This window comes from Sinohyriopsis cumingii, chromosome 7 (assembly GCF_028554795.1).
Source record: "Sinohyriopsis cumingii isolate HCF-2022 chromosome 7, ASM2855479v2, whole genome shotgun sequence".
NCBI lineage: Eukaryota > Metazoa > Mollusca > Bivalvia > Unionida > Unionidae > Sinohyriopsis > Sinohyriopsis cumingii.
The window spans coordinates 22,653,774-22,666,022 of record NC_142967.1 but is presented as its reverse complement, the minus strand read 5'-3'; the positions used below and the strand labels follow the sequence as shown (position 1 = coordinate 22,666,022).

The 12,249-nt window shown below is 37.3% G+C and overlaps 1 protein-coding gene across 4 annotated transcripts in view; it reads right to left on the bottom strand.

Annotated features, from left to right (window-relative positions):
- Positions 1 to 897: 897 nt before the first annotated feature.
- The window catches only part of LOC149794872 (anaphase-promoting complex subunit 4-like), a 194,249-nt gene continuing 182,897 nt past the window's right edge, over positions 898 to 12,249 (bottom strand). For all 4 annotated transcript variants that reach the window (XM_089964520.1, XM_089964519.1, XM_089964522.1 and 1 more), the window contains one exon: positions 898 to 1,265. In XM_089964520.1, the coding sequence (XP_089820646.1) occupies positions 1,041 to 1,265 (225 nt within the window). In that variant the 3' untranslated portion in view covers positions 898 to 1,040. The remainder of the gene's footprint in view (positions 1,266 to 12,249) is intronic.

Below are 12,249 nucleotides of genomic sequence, written 5' to 3'. Positions count from 1 at the left end.
TTGTTTTATGAAAAATTGAGTTATGGCCCCTGTTTGACTTAAACCTTTGCTCTTTAATTGCATCATACTGGTGGGGGCATCAAGGCATATTTATAGTCTTGATAAATAAAGTCATATGATAGCTTTTATTAAAGTGCATAAATTTCTTGAAACAGTATCACACATAACTGAGTTCATAATGTAAAGCAAAGTTTAAGTCACAAAAGGGGCCATAACTCTGTAAAGCTTCCACAGTTAAAAGTGAAAATGAAACTGAACTAAATCTTTTGTTTTACATAACAACTCAGATCAAATCTGGTTTCCATTTATGAAATCGTTTAAGATAATAACTCAGATCAAATCTGATTTTCATTAATGAAATTGTTTTACATAACTCAGATCAAATCTTGTTTTCATTTATGAAATCGTTTTACATAACTTGGATCAAATCTGGTTCCCATTTATGAAATCATTTTACATAAAAACTCAGATCAAATCTGGTTTCCATTAATGAAATCATTTTACATAAAAACTCAAATCAAATCTGGTTTCCGTTTATGAAATCATTTTACATAAAAACTCAGATCAAATCTGGTTTCCAGTTATGAAATCATTCAAAATTTTCTGATTGGAACAAATTTAGGACATAAAGGGCGCACAAATGGTAGGATATGATTATCACTACCATGGTTAATGGATGGGCAGACAGACATAACATAATATACACCCTGTTACGTGGGGGTATATGATATCAACAGATCAATAAAATGCCATTCAAAAAGAGAGAGAGGAATAAAAGAAATGAAAGCTTTATAAGTTACGCATTTAAAGAATCATTTGGAATAAACGTGTAGGTTTGGACAGGTCTTCTGTATAAGAAATTAAGAGTGTTTAAGAAAGAAATCAGCTTATAAGCAATTAAAACTTTAAATACGTTTTATTTAGATCTATGACATTGGTGGAGCAATTATATCAAAAGGAATGATGTTGACAATTTTCAATATATTTTATTTAGATCTATTAGATTAGTTGAGAAACGAAATTGATAACATGTACTATCATCAGGTAGCTGCAATGTCACTCCTGCCCTGACTGACAAAGCTTGCATTCTCCTTGTCTTCTACATTCTCTGAGTTCTGGTCTACCACCATCAAACTTGCTGACTGACTAGTGTCAACATCACTCTGGTTACTCTGCTCTGCTCCTTCTTCTTCATCCTCCTCCTCATCTTCCTCTTCTTCTGCATCCATCAGAAAAATTCTGACCCTCCTCCTTGATGAAAACAACTGCAATAAGACAAAAGCAGAATTTTTCATCCAATCATTTGATACAAAAAACGGATGATACCCCCAACCTGTTTTGTAAGAACATATCTAAAGATAGGTAATTCCTTAGTACAAAGCTACATCATCCTTCACATAGGGAGAAGAAAATGTAAAACAGGAGTCCCATGAAGGGCCTAATGCTCTACTGGCTGAAAAGAATCGACAGAAATCTGTTAAGTCTATTTCTTCTGTCCTTTTATTATTTTTAATGCTTCATATTGAAACCATATTCAATATTCTTGAGAAACTCCAGCATACCAGGTTTCAGTAACAAAACATAATTTCTCAAATGTTTGAGTTAATACAAGACACTTGTTAGTATAGTACAAAAATCTTTCTTATGGGGTCTGACCTTGAACCTGAGATTATGGACTGAAGATCAACAAACATGTATCAGACAACATGACGATATACCCCCATGCAATGTCTGGTTAAATCTGTAATTATTAAGTTTTGCAAATAATTATAAGTTACTGAACTTGCATTATTCAAGGCATTTTCCATATGTATACACAAACAAGCTTTGAAAATATTTTATTCATATTTATTTGTGTTATCATGCATTTTAACATTGGATTTATATATTACATGAAAAAAGAGTTGTTTTTGTAAACCAAAAAAAAACTGTAACACCATATGCCTTTCAGTGAAAATCCCAACTCTATATGAAGAATTATTAAGTAATCATATAAAAAACTGTCAAGATGGCTGACATGGCGACCATACTGGAAGTCTGATCATTTAGACCAAGCACAAATCATCGTAAGTTTTTCAGTAAAAACCAAAAGCAGCCATGACTGTCTGTTCATCAGAAGTTTTTCAGTAAAAACTAAAAGCAGCCATGATTGTCTGTTCATCAGAAGTTTTTCAGTAAAAACTCAAAGCAGCCATGACTGTCTGTTCATCAGACGTTTTTCAGTAAAATCCAAAAGCAGCCATGACTGTCTGTTCATCAGAAGTCTTTCAGTAAAAACCAAAAGCAGCCATGACTGTCTGTTCATCAGAAGTCTTTCAGTAAAAACTAAAAGCAGCCATGAATGTCTGTTCATCAGAAGTTTTACAGTAAAATCCAAAAGCAGCCATGACTGTCTGTTCATCACAAGTCTTTCAGTAAAAACCAAACGCAGCCATGACTGTCTGTTCATCAGAAGTCTTTCAGTAAAAACTAAAAGCAGCCATGACTGTCTGTTCATCAGAAGTTTTGCAGTAAACTCCAAAAGCAGCCATGACTGTCTGTTCACCAGAAGTTTTTCAGTAAAAACTAAAAGCAGCCATGACTGTCTGTTCATCAGAAGTTTTGCAGTAAAATCCAAAAGCAGCCATGACTGTCTGTTCATCAGAAGTTTTTCAGTAAAAACCAAAAGCAGCCATGACTGTCTGTTCATCAGAAGTCTTTCAGTAAAAACCAAACGCAGCCATGACTGTCTGTTCATCAGAAGTCTTTCAGTAAAAACTAAAAGCAGCCATGACTGTCTGTTCATCAGAAGTTTTACAGTAAAATCCAAAAGCAGCCATGACTGTCTGTTCATCACAGGTCTTTCAGTAAAAACCAAAAGCAGCCATGACTGTCTGTTCATCAGAAGTTTTTCAGTAAAAACTAAAAGCAGCCATGACTGTCTGTTCATCAGAAGTTTTGCAGTAAACTCCAAAAGCAGCCATGACTGTCTGTTCATCAGAAGTCTTTCAGTAAAAACCAAAAGCAGCCATGACTGACTGTTCATCAGAAGTCTTTCAGTAAAAACTAAAAGCAGCCATGAATGTCTGTTCATCAGAAGTTTTACAGTAAAATCCAAAAGCAGCCATGACTGTCTGTTCATCACAAGTCTTTCAGTAAAAACCAAACGCAGCCATGACTGTCTGTTCATCAGAAGTCTTTCAGTAAAAACTAAAAGCAGCCATGACTGTCTGTTCATCAGAAGTTTTGCAGTAAACTCCAAAAGCAGCCATGACTGTCTGTTCACCAGAAGTTTTTCAGTAAAAACTAAAAGCAGCCATGACTGTCTCTCCATCAGAAGTTTTGCAGTAAAATCCAAAAGCAGCCATGACTGTCTGTTCATCAGAAGTTTTTCAGTAAAAGCCAAAAGCAGCCATGACTGTCTGTTCATCAGAAGTCTTTCAGTAAAAACTAAAAGCAGCCATGACTGTCTGTTCATCAGAAGTCTTTCAGTAAAAACTAAAAGCAGCCATGACTGTCTGTTCATCAGAAGTTTTGCAGTAAAATCCAAAAGCAGCCATGACTGTTCATCACAGGTCTTTCAGTAAAAACCAAAAGCAGCCATGACTGTCTGTTCATCAGAAGTTTTTCAGTAAAAACTAAAAGCAGCCATGACTGTCTGTTCATCAGAAGTTTTGCAGTAAACTCCAAAAGCAGCCATGACTGTCTGTTCATCAGAAGTCTTTCAGTAAAATCTAAAAGCAGCCATGACTATCTGTTCATCAGAAGTTTTGCAGTAAAATCCAAAAGCAGCCATGACTGTCTGTTCACCACAAGTCTTTCATTAAAAACCAAAAGCAGCCATGACAGTCTGTTCATCAGAAGTTTTTCAGTAAAAACTAAACGCACCCATGACTGTCTTTTCATCAGAAGTTTTTCAGTAAAATCCAAAAGCAGCCATGACTGTCTGTTCATCACAAGTCTTTCAGCAAAAACCAAAAGCAGCCATGACTGTCTGTTCATCAGAAGTCTTTCAGTAAAAACTAAAAGCAGCCATGACTGTCTGTTCATCAGAAGTTTTACAGTAAAATCCAAAAGCAGCCATGACTGTCTGTTCATCACAAGTCTTTCAGTAAAAACCAAAAGCAGCCATGACTGTCTGTTCATCAGAAGTCTTTCAGTAAAAACTAAAAGCAGCCATGACTGTCTGTTCATCAGACGTTTTTCAGTAAAAACCAAAAGCAGCCATGACTGTCTGTTCATTACAAGTCTTTCAGTAAAAACTAAAAGCAGCCATGACTGTCTGTTCATCAGAAGTTTTGCAGTAAACTCCAAAAGCAGCCATGACAGTCTGTTCATCAGAAGTTTTTCAGTAAAATCTAAAAGCAGCCATGACTGTCTGTTCATCAGAAGTTTTGCAGTAAACTCCAAAAGCAGCCATGAATGTCTGTTCATCAGAAGTTTTACAGTAAAATCCAAAAGCAGCCATGACTGTCTGTTCATCACAAGTCTTTCAGTAAAAACCAAACGCAGCCATGACTGTCTGTTCATCAGAAGTCTTTCAGTAAAAACTAAAAGCAGCCATGACTGTCTGTTCATCAGACGTTTTGCAGTAAACTCCAAAAGCAGCCATGACTGTCTGTTCACCAGAAGTTTTTCAGTAAAAACTAAAAGCAGCCATGACTGTCTGTCCATCAGAAGTTTTGCAGTAAAATCCAAAAGCAGCCATGACTGTCTGTTCATCAGAAGTTTTTCAGTAAAAACCAAAAGCAGCCATGACTGTCTGTTCATCAGAAGTCTTTCAGTAAAAACCAAAAGCAGCCATGACTGTCTGTTCATCAGAAGTCTTTCAGTAAAAACTAAAAGCAGCCATGACTGTCTGTTCATCAGAAGTTTTGCAGTAAAATCCAAAAGCAGCCATGACTGTTCATCACAGGTCTTTCAGTAAAAACCAAAAGCAGCCATGACTGTCTGTTCATCAGAAGTTTTTCAGTAAAAACTAAAAGCAGCCATGACTGTCTGTTCATCAGAAGTTTTGCAGTAAACTCCAAAAGCAGCCATGACTGTCTGTTCATCAGAAGTCTTTCAGTAAAATCTAAAAGCAGCCATGACTGTCTGTTCATCAGAAGTTTTGCAGTAAAATCCAAAAGCAGCCATGACTGTCTGTTCACCACAAGTCTTTCATTAAAAACCAAAAGCAGCCATGACAGTCTGTTCATCAGAAGTTTTTCAGTAAAAACTAAACGCACCCATGACTGTCTTTTCATCAGAAGTTTTTCAGTAAAATCCAAAAGCAGCCATGACTGTCTGTTCATCACAAGTCTTTCAGCAAAAACCAAAAGCAGCCATGACTGTCTGTTCATCAGAAGTCTTTCAGTAAAAACTAAAAGCAGCCATGACTGTCTGTTCATCAGAAGTTTTACAGTAAAATCCAAAAGCAGCCATGACTGTCTGTTCATCACAAGTCTTTCAGTAAAAACCAAAAGCAGCCATGACTGTCTGTTCATCAGAAGTCTTTCAGTAAAAACTAAAAGCAGCCATGACTGTCTGTTCATCAGACGTTTTTCAGTAAAAACCAAAAGCAGCCATGACTGTCTGTTCATTACAAGTCTTTCAGTAAAAACTAAAAGCAGCCATGACTGTCTGTTCATCAGAAGTTTTGCAGTAAACTCCAAAAGCAGCCATGACAGTCTGTTCATCAGAAATTTTTCAGTAAAATCTAAAAGCAGCCATGACTGTCTGTTCATCAGAAGTTTTGCAGTAAAATCCAAAAGCAGCCATGACTGTCTGTTCATCGGAAGTCTTTCAGTAAAAACCAAAAGCAGCCACGACAGTCTGTTCATCAGAAGTTTTTCAGTAAAAACTAAAAGCAGCCATGACTGTCTGTTCATCAGAAGTTTTGCAGTAACATCCAAAAGCAGCCATGACTGTCTGTTCATCAGACGTTTTTCAGTAAAAACTAAAAGCAGCCATAACTGTCTGTTCATCAGAAGTCTTTCAGTGAAAACCAAAAGCAGCCATGACTGTCTGTTCATCAGAAGTCTTTCAGTAAAAACCAAAAGCAGCCATGACTGTCTGTTCATCAGAAGTTTTGCAGTAAAAACTAAAAGCAGCCATGACTGTCTGTTCATCAGAGGTTTTGCAGTAAAATCCAAAAGCAGCCATGACTGACTGTTCATCAGAAGTCTTTCAGTAAAAACCAAAAGCAGCCATGACTGTTCATCAGAAGTTTTTCAGTAAAATCCAAAAGCAGCCATGACTGTCTGTTCATCAGACATTTTTCAGCAAAAACTAAAAGCAGCCATGACTGTCTGTTTATCTGAAGTTTTTCAGTAAAATCCAAAAGCAGCCATGACTGTCTGTACATCAGAAGGTTTTCAGTGAAAACCAAAAGCAGCCATGACTGTCTGATCATCAGAAGTTTCTCAGTAAAAACTAAAAGCAGCCATGACTGTTCATCAGAAGTTTTGCAGTAAAATCCAAAAGCAGCCATGACTGTCTGTTCATCAGGAGTTTTGCAGTAAAATCCAAAAGCAGCCATGACTGTCTGTTCATCAGAAGTCTTTCAGTAAAAACTAAAAGCAGCCATGACTGTCTGTTCAACAGAAGTTTTTCTGTAAAATCCAAAAGCAGCCATGACTGTCTGTTCATCAGAAGTCTTTCAGTAAAAACTAAAAGCAGCCATGACTGTCTGTTCATCATAAGTTTTTCAGTAAAAACCAAAAGCAGCCATGACTGTTCATCGGAAGTCTTTCAGTAAAAACTAAAAGCAGCCATGAATGTCTGTTCATCAGAAGTTTTGCAGTAAAAACCAAAAGCAGCCATGAATGACTGTTCATCAGAAGTTTTTCAGTAAAAACTAAAAGCAGCCATAACTGTCTGTTCATCAGAAGTTTTGCAGTAAAATCCAAAAGCAGCAATGGCTGTCTGTTCATCAGAAGTTTTTCAGTAAAAACCAAAAGCAGCCATGACTGTTCATCAGAAGTCTTTCAGTAAAAACTAAAAGCAGCCATGAATGTCTGTTCATCAGAAGTTTTGCAGTAAAAACCAAAAGCAGCCATGAATGACTGTTCATCAGAAGTTTTTCAGTAAAAACTAGAAGCAGCCATAACTGTCTGTTCATCAGAAGTTTTGCAGTAAAATCCAAAAGCAGCAATGGCTGTCTGTTCATCAGAAGTTTTTCAATAAAAACCAAAAGCAGCCTTGACTGTCTGTTCATCAGAAGTTTTGAAGTAAAAACCAAAAGCAGCCATGACTGTCTGTTCATCAGAAGTTTTTTAGTAAAAACTAAAAGCAGCCATGACTGTCTGTTCATCAGGAGTTTTTCCGTAAAAACTAAAAGCAGCCATGACTGTCTGTTCATCAGAAGTTTTGCAGTAAAATCCAAAAGCAGCCATGACTGTCTGCTCATCAGAAGTCTTTCAGTAAAAACCAAAAGCAGCCATGACAGTCTGTTCATCAGAAGTTTTACAGTAAAATCCAAAAGCAGCCATGACTCTCTGTTTATCAGAAGTCTTTCAGTAAAAACCAAAAGCAGCCATGACTGTCTGTTCATCAGAAGTCTTTCAGTGAAAACCAACAGCAGCCAAGACTGTCTGTTCATCAGAAGTCTTTCAGTAAAAACCAAAAGTAGCCATGACAGTCTGTTCATCAGAAGTCTTTCAGTAAAAACCAAAAGCAGCCATGACTGTCTGTTCATCAGAAGTTTTTCAGTAAAAACCAAAAGCAGCCATGACTGTCTGTTCATCAGAAGTTTTTCAGTAAAAACCAAAAGCAGCCATGACTGTCTGTTCATCAGAAGTCTTTCAGTATAAACCAAAAGCAGCCATGACTGTCTGTTCATTAGAAGTTTTACAGTAAAATCCAAAAGCAGCCATGACTGTCTGTTCATCAGAAGTCTTTCAGTAAAAACCAAATGCAGCCATGACTGTCTGTTCATCAGAAGTCATTCAGTAAAAACTAAAAGCAGCCATGACTGTCTGTTCATCAGAAGTTTTGCAGTAAACTCCAAAAGCAGCCATGACTGTCTGTTCATCAGACGTTTTTCAGTAAAAACTAAAAGCAGCCATGACTGTCTGTTCATCAGAAGTTTTGCAGTAAACTCCAAAAGCAGCCATGACAGTCTGTTCATCAGAAGTTTTTCAGTAAAATCTAAAAGCAGCCATGACTGTCTGTTCATCAGAAGTTTTGCAGTAAAATCCAAAAGCAGCCATGACTGTCTGTTCATCAGAAGTCTTTCAGTAAAAACCAAAAGCAGCCACGACAGTCTGTTCATCAGAAGTTTTTCAGTAAAAACTAAAAGCAGCCATGACTGTCTGTTCATCAGAAGTTTTGCAGTAACATCCAAAAGCAGCCATGACTGTCTGTTCATCAGACGTTTTTCAGTAAAAACTAAAAGCAGCCATAACTGTCTGTTCATCAGAAGTCTTTCAGTGAAAACCAAAAGCAGCCATGACTGTCTGTTCATCAGAAGTCTTTCAGTAAAAACCAAAAGCAGCCATGACTGTCTGTTCATCAGAAGTTTTGCAGTAAAAACTAAAAGCAGCCATGACTGTCTGTTCATCAGAGGTTTTGCAGTAAAATCCAAAAGCAGCCATGACTGACTGTTCATCAGAAGTCTTTCAGTAAAAACCAAAAGCAGCCATGACTGTTCATCAGAAGTTTTTCAGTAAAATCCAAAAGCAGCCATGACTGTCTGTTCATCAGACATTTTTCAGCAAAAACTAAAAGCAGCCATGACTGTCTGTTTATCTGAAGTTTTTCAGTAAAATCCAAAAGCAGCCATGACTGTCTGTACATCAGAAGGTTTTCAGTGAAAACCAAAAGCAGCCATGACTGTCTGATCATCAGAAGTTTCTCAGTAAAAACTAAAAGCAGCCATGACTGTTCATCAGAAGTTTTGCAGTAAAATCCAAAAGCAGCCATGACTGTCTGTTCATCAGGAGTTTTGCAGTAAAATCCAAAAGCAGCCATGACTGTCTGTTCATCAGAAGTCTTTCAGTAAAAACTAAAAGCAGCCATGACTGTCTGTTCAACAGAAGTTTTTCTGTAAAATCCAAAAGCAGCCATGACTGTCTGTTCATCAGAAGTCTTTCAGTAAAAACTAAAAGCAGCCATGACTGTCTGTTCATCATAAGTTTTTCAGTAAAAACCAAAAGCAGCCATGACTGTTCATCGGAAGTCTTTCAGTAAAAACTAAAAGCAGCCATGACTGTCTGTTCATCAGAAGTCTTTCAGTAAAAACTAAAAGCAGCCATGACTGTCTGTTCATCAGAAGTTTTACAGTAAAATCCAAAAGCAGCCATGACTGTCTGTTCATCACAAGTCTTTCAGTAAAAACCAAAAGCAGCCATGACTGTCTGTTCATCAGAAGTCTTTCAGTAAAAACTAAAAGCAGCCATGACTGTCTGTTCATCAGACGTTTTTCAGTAAAAACCAAAAGCAGCCATGACTGTCTGTTCATTACAAGTCTTTCAGTAAAAACTAAAAGCAGCCATGACTGTCTGTTCATCAGAAGTTTTGCAGTAAACTCCAAAAGCAGCCATGACAGTCTGTTCATCAGAAGTTTTTCAGTAAAATCTAAAAGCAGCCATGACTGTCTGTTCATCAGAAGTTTTGCAGTAAAATCCAAAAGCAGCCATGACTGTCTGTTCATCGGAAGTCTTTCAGTAAAAACCAAAAGCAGCCACGACAGTCTGTTCATCAGAAGTTTTTCAGTAAAAACTAAAAGCAGCCATGACTGTCTGTTCATCAGAAGTTTTGCAGTAACATCCAAAAGCAGCCATGACTGTCTGTTCATCAGACGTTTTTCAGTAAAAACTAAAAGCAGCCATAACTGTCTGTTCATCAGAAGTCTTTCAGTGAAAACCAAAAGCAGCCATGACTGTCTGTTCATCAGAAGTCTTTCAGTAAAAACCAAAAGCAGCCATGACTGTCTGTTCATCAGAAGTTTTGCAGTAAAAACTAAAAGCAGCCATGACTGTCTGTTCATCAGAGGTTTTGCAGTAAAATCCAAAAGCAGCCATGACTGACTGTTCATCAGAAGTCTTTCAGTAAAAACCAAAAGCAGCCATGACTGTTCATCAGAAGTTTTTCAGTAAAATCCAAAAGCAGCCATGACTGTCTGTTCATCAGACATTTTTCAGCAAAAACTAAAAGCAGCCATGACTGTCTGTTTATCTGAAGTTTTTCAGTAAAATCCAAAAGCAGCCATGACTGTCTGTACATCAGAAGGTTTTCAGTGAAAACCAAAAGCAGCCATGACTGTCTGATCATCAGAAGTTTCTCAGTAAAAACTAAAAGCAGCCATGACTGTTCATCAGAAGTTTTGCAGTAAAATCCAAAAGCAGCCATGACTGTCTGTTCATCAGGAGTTTTGCAGTAAAATCCAAAAGCAGCCATGACTGTCTGTTCATCAGAAGTCTTTCAGTAAAAACTAAAAGCAGCCATGACTGTCTGTTCAACAGAAGTTTTTCTGTAAAATCCAAAAGCAGCCATGACTGTCTGTTCATCAGAAGTCTTTCAGTAAAAACTAAAAGCAGCCATGACTGTCTGTTCATCATAAGTTTTTCAGTAAAAACCAAAAGCAGCCATGACTGTTCATCGGAAGTCTTTCAGTAAAAACTAAAAGCAGCCATGAATGTCTGTTCATCAGAAGTTTTGCAGTAAAAACCAAAAGCAGCCATGAATGACTGTTCATCAGAAGTTTTTCAGTAAAAACTAAAAGCAGCCATAACTGTCTGTTCATCAGAAGTTTTGCAGTAAAATCCAAAAGCAGCAATGGCTGTCTGTTCATCAGAAGTTTTTCAGTAAAAACCAAAAGCAGCCATGACTGTTCATCAGAAGTCTTTCAGTAAAAACTAAAAGCAGCCATGAATGTCTGTTCATCAGAAGTTTTGCAGTAAAAACCAAAAGCAGCCATGAATGACTGTTCATCAGAAGTTTTTCAGTAAAAACTAGAAGCAGCCATAACTGTCTGTTCATCAGAAGTTTTGCAGTAAAATCCAAAAGCAGCAATGGCTGTCTGTTCATCAGAAGTTTTTCAATAAAAACCAAAAGCAGCCTTGACTGTCTGTTCATCAGAAGTTTTGAAGTAAAAACCAAAAGCAGCCATGACTGTCTGTTCATCAGAAGTTTTTTAGTAAAAACTAAAAGCAGCCATGACTGTCTGTTCATCAGGAGTTTTTCCGTAAAAACTAAAAGCAGCCATGACTGTCTGTTCATCAGAAGTTTTGCAGTAAAATCCAAAAGCAGCCATGACTGTCTGCTTATCAGAAGTCTTTCAGTAAAAACCAAAAGCAGCCATGACAGTCTGTTCATCAGAAGTTTTACAGTAAAATCCAAAAGCAGCCATGACTCTCTGTTTATCAGAAGTCTTTCAGTAAAAACCAAAAGCAGCCATGACTGTCTGTTCATCAGAAGTCTTTCAGTGAAAACCAACAGCAGCCAAGACTGTCTGTTCATCAGAAGTCTTTCAGTAAAAACCAAAAGTAGCCATGACAGTCTGTTCATCAGAAGTCTTTCAGTAAAAACCAAAAGCAGCCATGACTGTCTGTTCATCAGAAGTTTTTCAGTAAAAACCAAAAGCAGCCATGACTGTCTGTTCATCAGAAGTTTTTCAGTAAAAACCAAAAGCAGCCATGACTGTCTGTTCATCAGAAGTCTTTCAGTATAAACCAAAAGCAGCCATGACTGTCTGTTCATTAGAAGTTTTACAGTAAAATCCAAAAGCAGCCATGACTGTCTGTTCATCAGAAGTCTTTCAGTAAAAACCAAATGCAGCCATGACTGTCTGTTCATCAGAAGTCATTCAGTAAAAACTAAAAGCAGCCATGACTGTCTGTTCATCAGAAGTTTTGCAGTAAACTCCAAAAGCAGCCATGACTGTCTGTTCATCAGACGTTTTTCAGTAAAAACTAAAAGCAGCCATGACTGTCTGTTCATCAGAAGTTTTGCAGTAAACTCCAAAAGCAGCCATGACAGTCTGTTCATCAGAAGTTTTTCAGTAAAATCTAAAAGCAGCCATGACTGTCTGTTCATCAGAAGTTTTGCAGTAAAATCCAAAAGCAGCCATGACTGTCTGTTCATCAGAAGTCTTTCAGTAAAAACCAAAAGCAGCCACGACAGTCTGTTCATCAGAAGTTTTTCAGTAAAAACTAAAAGCAGCCATGACTGTCTGTTCATCAGAAGTTTTGCAGTAACATCCAAAAGCAGCCATGACTGTCTGTTCATCAGACGTTTTTCAGTAAAAACTAAAAGCAGCCATAACTGTCTGTTCATCAGAAGTCTTTC